Source organism: Bombyx mori, chromosome 24, assembly GCF_030269925.1.
Source record: "Bombyx mori chromosome 24, ASM3026992v2".
In the NCBI taxonomy this organism is placed as follows: domain Eukaryota; kingdom Metazoa; phylum Arthropoda; class Insecta; order Lepidoptera; family Bombycidae; genus Bombyx; species Bombyx mori.
Genome location: NC_085130.1, coordinates 11,518,876 through 11,528,834, shown reverse-complemented (window position 1 = coordinate 11,528,834; position 9,959 = coordinate 11,518,876). Strand labels below are relative to the sequence as shown.

At 39.7% G+C, this 9,959-nt stretch overlaps 1 protein-coding gene across 1 annotated transcript; it reads left to right on the top strand.

Moving 5' to 3' along the window:
• Nucleotides 1–6: 6 nt before the first annotated feature.
• LOC101745960 (zinc finger protein 226) lies at nt 7–9,281 on the top strand. The gene is made up of 5 exons (XM_004926642.5): nt 7–1,532; nt 1,881–2,031; nt 4,387–4,524; nt 6,800–6,943; nt 8,124–9,281. Exons 1-5 carry the CDS (start codon nt 1,398–1,400, stop codon nt 9,260–9,262), a joined length of 1,707 nt encoding a protein of 568 aa, XP_004926699.1. The 5' UTR covers nt 7–1,397; the 3' UTR covers nt 9,263–9,281.
• The last annotated feature ends 678 nt before the right edge of the window (nt 9,282–9,959 follow it).

Genomic DNA, 9,959 nt, shown 5'->3' with positions numbered 1-9,959 from the left:
CGGTAAATAAAGTTATATGAATAAATTATATGAAACGAAACGAAATGACATGAAAACCGTTCTCAGTAAAATTGTGGTTATTTACCAGAGACTTCAGTGGACTTTTTGGAAGAGTCCGTGAGGCCACGTCCGAAGGTTTTGCTTTATTTACCCACATTTGTGTACTCTCACACTAAATCATAAATAATACACTTAATAATTAAGATGCTAAACAGTTAATATGCCACCGTTATTACATTTAAATCCGAATAAAAACTAAATTATCAAAATAAAACAAAACATACAAATGCTATCCTCATATTCCCGCCAAAAAGTCCGTACGTCTATTAACTTTTTCTTGGGATTTTATGACCTGGTAACTAAGATCTTTAAGTCATGTCTTATTTTTATTTATATTCTTATATTTATAAAAAATGATAATATGGAGTGAAATGAAATCAAATGTCATTAATCAACTGGGATGAAATAAAATAAAATGAGATGAGATGAAATGATATGGGATGAAATATACTCTCAGTATAATGGTGGTTATTTACTGAGACTTTAGTGCACTTTTTTTTAGACGATCCCGAGAAGTTTCGTCCAGCAGCTTTGTTTTATTTTCCTACATTTGTGCACGTTCACAGATACCAAACAGTCAAAAAATCACCATTATTACGCATTTAAACCTGAAGAAACACTAAATAGACAAAACTGCCTCACTCACTCCTCGCGCTCTCGCCAAAAAGTCCCAAAATGATTACATAAGTACTAATATATCTTCTAATTTGGCGGTCGATTGCGCTTTATGTACTGCCACGGTTTATTTAAGCAAAAAATAAGGTTTTACGTTCAGATTTCATTTCACACTAATGACATTTAACCTTCAAGTTTCCAAAACGATTTTCGAATTGCCAGAATAGATTTTAATAAATTAATTAATAATTAATGCTTCCCCCGTATTTGTGCACATTTCCGTAATTAATATACCATTGAAATATAGAGCTAAACCTGTCTTTTTTAATCCACAGTCAGATGAAAGTTCTCATGGCCTACCTGTGGTTACTGGAGCTGCTCATCCAAATACTATAATACCCATTGTATCTTTACATTAATTGAAATCTTCTGTCTCTCATTGCTCGGTTTACACCTTCATTATCATAGATAGCATAATGAGTAGTTGTACCCACTTAAACAACACTAGATTAGGCCGAAATGCTAGTCTATACCTTACAGGGTATTCTCATTTCAGTTGTGTTGTTACCAACATTGTAAATCAACATAGGCTTGAAAGTATTGTAACCCCAGCCCTGAATTTGTTACTAAAAAAACAAGCAAATGTCAAAGATGCTAAAACAGAAAACAAATTTCCACAAAAAAATTAAAATTAATGGATTTCTGAATGAAATTAACTCAGAATGTCGAATAAGAAATACGGAGAATGCAGGTGTTGTTCAGCAAAAGGCAAACACAGAGATATTACGAAGGAATATTATCACAATGGTCTAAGAGAAGTGTTCATTGACAATTTTATCGACTGCTTCAATTTATTTGTAAGTAAACATCTTTAAGACGAATTCCGAAATTCGAAAATGTATGTGCCAAATAATGTGAGTTTATTTACTACGACAAATAATTTGGTGTATTAAAACAAAAAACTTATTGCACCTCTTATTTACGAATAAAGTAGAGAGTCCATTTTAAAGCAATTCTAAAATATGAAGTTCAATAAATTTTTTATACAAAACCTCCTTCATTCGGAACGTAGTTTCAATATTGAGAAGAATCGGAAAAAACACAGGGTTTGCTCTTTTAATTAGTAGATACAGTAGCAATAATAAAAAGAAAATATATTCCAATAAGCTATGTGTATACAACACATCATGTTTATTATCTTACAGTTATCAACTCACAAACAGCTGACAACATTAATTTGTTCGAGTTGTGTATCAAGGCTCCGGGATGCATGTTGCTTCAGGAACCTAGTCGTAAATACAGAACGGAAACTTCTAGAAGCTGTTGGAGGTCAGGGGCAGCCTGTCTTTGTCAATGGTCAGTATTGCACACACATCAGATTCAGTTTGGATTTAGAATAAAAAATAGTTTTTTTTTATCCCAGTTCCTTTAAAAGGCCAGCTCTTCTTGGGCTCCTTAAACTTACTGATGATCGGAGGTCCAGTGCATGGGTTGGTACCACCACCCTGCCTATTTCTGCCGTGAAGCAGTAATGCGTTTTAGTTTGAAGGGTGGGGCAGCCATTGTACTATTAAAACTGAGATCATACAAATCTTGTCTCTAGATGGGTGGCATCATTGACATTGTAGATGTCTATGGGTTTTGATAACGACTTAACACTGGGTGGGTCAAGTTCTAGCTAGTTCACCCATCTAAGCAATTAAAAAAAATTCTAGTGCTGTGCATTTCTGTACTGTGTCTGTACTGTACTTGTGTTCGTATGTACGAATCAGACACAGTTCCAGGACATCTCCTAAAGTGCTTTATTCAAATGCAGGCTAATTTGAGTCTTATGTTGGTAATAAAATAATGACTAAAGTTAAACTGGTAAAATAAATTTATTATTTTACACTAATGCAACTTGCTGCACTGCTGATTAATATTAAATTAATAAAATACACATACATACATTGTGAAACAAGCACCTCTTGTCATATTATGTGTCATAATAATATTCTACAGGGTAAGCCACCAAGTGCACACATATCACGGTACAACTATACTGACATTCAAGGCAGGTACCAATTTTTTGAATGAAATCTGTACTCAATTCAGGTTCACGAATGACTCCATTGTAAATATGTATACCATTATACCTAGTCAGGTCATAAATTCTGTCACATGTTTAATGTAAAATAATTGAAACAAGTTTATTCATTATGTAACCATTCATATACCAAAATGAACTTAACAAAACATAGATTCTTATGACACTAAATTTTATTCAAAATGACCTCCGTGATTTTGAATACAGGCCTTCAATCTGCGCGGCCAGTCGTCTATCGCAGCACGAACGAGGTCCATGTCAATATCGGCGGCTGCCTTAATCAAGGATGTCTTGAGTGACTCCAAATTGGGATGAGGCTTTGAGCATGCCTTTTCCTCCAAGTGTTGCCATATCTTGTAATCTAACGGATTCAAATCTGGACTGGAGGAGGGCCAGTCTTCGTTCCGGATGAAGTCGATTTCACGCGCCGCCAGCCAGTCTTGTGTGCTCTTCGCTCTATGAGCTGGCGCCGAATCTTGTTGGAATACCCAGTGCCTGTTATTGAACATGGTATGAGAAACAGGTTCCACAAAGTTCGTCAGGACTATATTTTGATACACAACTGCATTCGTTTTTACACCTTTCTCACAAAAATGTACCTCTGTTAAGCCCCAATAAGAAACTCAGAACCATACCATGAGCGAGGATGGAAAATGACCTCGTTGGACACGCGGAATACGGTTGCTCGCTTCTTCACTACTGTGTGCGTACATCTTATCATTTTGTTTGTTGTAGCTCTCTTCTACGGTAAAAATTTTTTCATCCGAAAAAAGAATTTCCCGATATTTTTTTCCCGCGTACCGCTTCAACAAAGCGCGGCATCTCTTCAGTCTCAGGTCCATTAGACGAGCATTCAAACGATGTCCTGTTTTTCTTCGATATGCCCGAAGCCCTAAGTCTTCATTTAACACCCTTTTCACCGCGGTTCTGCTTAACCCCATCTGAAGGGCCAACAGTTTCTGCTTACGTTTGGGATTTCTTTGAATTCGCGCCTTCACAGCTTTTATCACTGCTGGAGTCCTAACAGGCCGAGGGCGACCACTTCTTGACCTGTCATCTACACTAGAGTCTTCATTGTATCGTTTGATGGTACGATAAACGAATCTTTTGGTTATATTCAAATTTTTCAGTATGTTAAAAATTTGAATTGGCGCGTAACCGCAACGATGCAACGCAATAACTGCAACACGGTCTTCTTTAAGCGTCCACTCCATATTTAAAAATGAGTAAAATTCTAAAAGTATGCATTTTTATTTTCATGAACAATTCGAAATTCGAATTCAATAAACTTTTTTGTGGCCAGCATTCTAAAAGAAAAGTTTTTACTGTGTGACAATACTTATGACCTGACTAGTTATAATAAAAAACAAAACTGCAAAATATATAATTTGTGTATTTACTATACAACAAAGACTCAGATTTCACGTCTTAAGTCATTTATGAGGTCTCTGGTAAAGTTTCATGCAGGGTGGGCTGTGCTCTTATTCACGGTCTAATCGATGAAAATAAAATAAAAAGCCTAGCTGAAGTGACAGTGGTAGGTGTGCCAAGTTTCATCATAATTTGATGAATTGTCTACAACGTCCCATAGAACAAACTGTCTTAGAGATACAATTATTTCTCAGTTCCAGTCGATGAATCGTCACCAGACACAGAGTTTGATATAAAGGTAGAACAAAACAGTGACATAAAGGAGGAGCCTCAGGACTCAGATGATGAACTCCTCGGCCTAGATAATACTGTTGATGACGATTATGATATCGGTGAGGTGATCACAGAACATTTACAACTTTTATCGGTAATTTTAAAGTACTCGTACATCTAATTGCAACCTCCTTGGAAACAAAGACAGGCATAACTGGTGATATTCAAAATCATATAAAAATAATAATTAAAAGTTAGAAAAATCAAAGTCGTCGTGGCCTAAAGGATAAGACGTCCGGTGGATTCGTATCTAGCGATACACCGGTGTTCGAATCCCGCAGGCGGGTACTAATTTTTCTAATGAAATACGTACTTAACAAATGTTCACGATTGACTTCCACGGTGAAGGAATAACATCTTGTAATAAAAATCAAATCCGCAAAATTATAATTTGCGTAATTACTGGTGGTAGGACCTCTTGTGAGTCCGCACGGGTAAGTACTACCACCCTGCCTATTTCTGCCGTGAAGCAGTAATGCATTTCGGTTTGAAAGGTGAGGTAGCCGTTATAACTATAATAAGACCTTAGAACCTACTGTCCGCGCGCGAGCTCCGAGGATTTTTAAGGAATGTTGACGTAATGAGCTAGTGTTGTAATTAGTCGATATTGCGCTATCGATACTAACACATCTAAAGCCTCCGTGCGAGTGTAAATTATAAAATAGTTTTATGAGGGTATTATGTACTTGAAAAAAAAAAACAATAGATCACGTATGAATTTCATTTAATGAACTGATTTTTATTGAACAAAATGAACGTGAAATCTTATTAATTACTCTCGCAATCAGATTAATCAATAGTTGAACAATTTGATGTACTCTCCTCTTGATGTCACTCTCCTCACATACTTCAATAATAATTGATTCGACAACGTCCTCCATTAAGCCATCCTTTTGCCGGTAATATAGCTCTAATGCTAAGACATGTTTATTATGCTAGTGCTCGCCATTCCTTTTTCATCAAATTAAATAGCTATTTGTGCAAACAAAAAGACTTATAAGTGTAAGACTATTTATATTAGAAATCACACGTAATTAATACAGCTATCGCAAATTTAAAAACAACGAGTCGGTAAGCGTTCTCTCACGTTAAGCTCAACACTAGTACTGGGAGAGTGCGGGGTACGAAGCAACGGTCGGGCGCGGTGCACGCCTGCCCGCTTCCTCAGCCCCCGAATCCGCGGAGCTCGCGCGCAGAGTATATATCTCAAGGTGGGCGGCCGCATTTACGCCACTTCGATAAAGCGGCACGACACGAGAACCCTCTCATCGTGGCCGCCGGTAACTACATTCCCGATCCTGCGGACAGAATGGAAAGCAGTCGACGTCGCCCCAAACACGTCATCTCGGATCCTCCCGATCCACTAACGGTGCTTTTAGGTACTTCAAGCACCGGTCACCGTTCTCGTCGAACCCGTCGCTTGCGACGAAGGGCTCGACGAGTAAATTAACTCTCAGACACAGCCCACTGAGTTTCTCGCCGGATCTTCTCAGTGGGTCGCGTTTCCGATCCGGTGGTAGATTCTGCGAAGCACGGCTCTTGCTAGGGTTCGTGTTAGCAACGTCACCAGGTTTGAGCCCCGTGAGCTCACCTACTAAAGTTAGGGTTACGCTGACATAGCCGCTAGGGCTATCAGCTTAGGCAGGAAAAAAAAAAAAAACGCATTTACGTTGTAGATGTATATGCGCTCCAGTAACCACTTAACATCAGGTGGGCTGTGAGCTCGTCCACCGACTTAAGCAACAACATAAAAGTAATTAGAAAACAGCTAAAGCTGAGGTCAACTACCTTGAGAAAGTGCAATGCATATCTTTTTATTGCATTTTCTCACAGCACAAAAAAATTGTGATAAGAAGTATTTATGCTTATTAATATTGTTTTTTCTACCGGCTGTTCCCACTAGGTTTTTAAGAGGTCAAAAATAAAATGTGTAGAATAGGGATCGTAGCGCATAAAATAAAACTTCCTCTGTTCCAAAATCTTCTCTTCTAATAATAATTAGTAATTAACACTTTTATTACGTCTTGCTCCAATTCTCTGTCATTCTCTTCTCTCTTTCTTCCCGTTTTCTCTCACTCACATCTTAACGCTCCGTTCCACACTCTTTTCATAGGTTCCGTTCTTACCAATCCTACAAATGTATCTCTACTGTTTTTAATGACTCGATCCCTCCGTGACCAAGAAAACTGTAAGGTATTCGAAGATTTTGGAATAATAAAAACGAAATTAAATCGTTAAAATAATTTTGTGGCTGCGACTAGAAAAATGTAAAGAAAATCCTAAGAAGTTCAAGTTTAGCGTTTGTGTGGAAATCAAATGACGCTCTATTTACAGACTTGGATGTGAGAGAGGATCTGGTGGAGGGCGAGGAAGAGTTACTGGCTCGGTTCAGGAGCGAAGTTCTAGATCCACTTCCTACTAGGCACACTTTAAGACAGATATGTCCTAATTACGCCAGACATTTGGATTTGCTCAAGGGTGAGTTTTACAAATACATTAATACAGTAAGCCGACAATGGGTTTTAACTCTCATTTGCCACATTTTCTAGAACAGGTATGAGTCATGTACACTTATAACTAGTTACCACCCATAAATGTCCTCTCCATGCTTGCCCACCTGTCCTAGTGAATTTAGGAAGGACTCCAGGCCATCAGTAATTATTCCCGTCCTAAAAAAACCATAAATTCGTTCTCAGAATAAGACTTGTCGAGTACTAGTAAATCTTCTTCTTCTTTCTATCTTATCACCCTATACCCTATGCTAGGGTAATTGGAAAGAAAGAAAAACAGCTCACAGTTCACCTGGCGTTAAGTGGTTACTGGAGCCCATATAGATCTACAACGTAAATGCGCCACCCACCTTGAGATAAATGTTAAGGTCTCAGTATAGTTACAAGGCTGCCCCACCCTTCAAACAGAAACGTATTACTGCTTAAAGGCAGAAATAGGCCGGGTGGTGGTACCTACCCGTGCGGACTCACAAGAGGTCCTACCACCAGTAATTACGCAAAATATAATTTTGCTGTTTTGATTTTTATTACACGATGTTATTCCTTTACCGTGGAAGTCAATCATGAACATTTGTTAAGTACGTATTTCATTAGAAAAATCGGTACCCACCTGCAGGATTCGAACACCGTTGCATCGCTAGATACGAATGCACCGGACGTGTTATCCTTTAGGCCACGACGACTTGAAGGAATTACTATACTTTAGCTACAGGTGGCTAACAACCAACCCGTTCAATTTGATGCTTAGTGGTCGCCGCTGCATACAGACCTCACAAAGTTAATGCCCCGGGCGAATTAAACGAATTTCATAGTACCCGCGAAACTTGTAGCCCTTTTTTGAAGCGTAGATCGGTAAACGAGATCACGGCCCATCTGCTGTAAAGCGACAAGAGTCCATAGTCATCACAACTGCCACCACCCTGAGGTATAAGGTTGAATTCTTACTTGTACTCTATACGACAGCTGCACTTGAAACCGGAACACATGATAGCTTTGCGCCTGAAGATGGTGGGTGGTCCTTCTTTTTCTTTGTGCCGCGACCAAATCTCCTGCTTTGTTGCCTTGTCGAGGGAGAGTATTGGTAGCTACTGGTGTGGGCCTACAGTTGCTCGGTTCGTTGCAAATTCTCAAGGTCTATGAAATTACAGGAATAACGGTATTCCCTAGGACGTTAAAGAAACTACTCAAAGAGAATGAGAGCAGGCGTCCCATGATCGCCGGCAATGTCTACATAACCGAGAAAGTGGCTCAGGTCGTCAACGCGACCACACTCTTAAAATATTCGAACATGACGCCCTTCAAAAGCAGAGGCCGGAAGGGATTCTTGTGTTTCTATTGTCCGAATATATTCGAGAGCGCAACAAAACTCCGCGAGCACACCTCCGAACACGACAAGGAACTGATTAACGGCATCCTGAAGACGTACATCACGGAGAGTTTGGTCGTGAACGTGGACGTTACCGATTTGGCCTGCACCATATGCGGTCAGTTTTTGAAGAGCCTGAACGAGATGAAATCGCATCTGACCGGCGTTCACAAGATGAAATACTACAGCGAATTCACGGATCGCTTGATACCGTTCAAGTTGGACGTGAACATGTTTGTGTGTCAGGTTTGCGAATGTAATTTCGAGACTTTCGGCGCGATCGAGCGTCACATGAACGTTCATTACCGGAATTATATATGTAAAGAGTGCGGCACGGGTTTCGTGACGAGGGCCAGACTAAAAGTGCACTTCGGGAACACGCACGTCGGCGGGGCGTTCCCCTGCGAGATGTGCGGAAAAATGTTCGTAACGCAACTCCGACTGAAGAATCATATCAATTCTGTACACAAAATGGTGAAGAGGTTCCGCTGCAATAAATGCTCGGAGCGGTTCACGGAGTACGTTTATAGGCAGAAGCATCTGGAAGATGTCCACGGGGTGCCAAGCATCAAGTACAAATGTAATGTCTGCGAAAAATCGTTCAGTCGACGCTACAATCTCTCGATGCACATGAAGAGGGATCATTTGGAGGAGAAGAATTTTCAGTGCGAGCTGTGCCCCTATAAATGTTTCTCGAATAAACAGTTGAGTATGCACATGATAAAGCACAACGGGGAGAAGATTTACGAGTGTTCGGTCTGTAAAAAATCGTATGCCCGCAAGAAGACTTTGAGTGAACATATGAAGATCCACAATAATGACCGCAGGTTCGCGTGCGCAGTCTGCGGCCAGGCTTTTGTGCAGAAATGCAGCTTAAAGGGACACATGAAGACGCACCATCTCGAATATAATTTAGCATAATAAATACATTTGGAAATTGCGTTTTAATTTATTGTCTACGTTTCCTTTCCTTGTATAGATTTGAGAGTTTCAGAAGGTTTTTTGATCGCTGGTTGCTTAAGGGGTTATTTCAGCTACGTGCGGACAGGTCAGTTCACGGGGTCAACCTAGGAAATGTTGCCAACATCGGCCTTAGCTAGAGCAATGCTTCACTGAATGTACCACAGGGTCGGAATCGCGACCCGCTAAGTAGATCCGGTGAGAAACTTTGTGGGCTATCTTTTAAAGCGCAGGGCGAACTAAAATTTAAACCATTAAAATTGGCCAGTTTTGTAGACAACAATCTTCGCCGTGTGACAGACCCTTAGATTTATGGAAATTACATTATGCACTGATAAATTGATTTATTGGGAGACCTAATAAAATTATTTTCAAATTTTTCAGTACACTATAGGAATTCTCAAAATTTGCGCCACTGAGCTATTAGCAGAAATTTTCGAGGTTTTACTGTAGGGCTCTTTTCGACTCTGTTCAGGCTGCTGACCTTTCCCGGCGTTGTAACTCCGGTGTAGTAGGACCCTTAATAGTGACCACATCGGTACGTTAAGGACTGTGCCACCAGAGGAAGCTAAAATTAGTTTTTATGTCCGCAATTTCATAGCGGAATATTATTATTTTTCTTTCTAAGACGCCCCGACTAATTGGGAGTTTATTTATC

What these genes read in the sequence shown, in the direction of transcription:
- LOC101745960 (XM_004926642.5), top strand. Translation starts at nt 1,398, where the DNA reads ATGTCGAATAAGAAATACGGAGAATGCAGGTGTTGTTCAGCAAAAGGC. An exon ending in GCAGCCTGTCTTTGTCAATG is followed by an intron (nt 2,032 to 4,386) that starts GTCAGTATTGCA and finishes ATTATTTCTCAG; the next exon opens with TTCCAGTCGATGAATCGTCA. An exon ending in ACATTTGGATTTGCTCAAGG is followed by an intron (nt 6,944 to 8,123) that starts GTGAGTTTTACA and finishes ATGAAATTACAG; the next exon opens with GAATAACGGTATTCCCTAGG.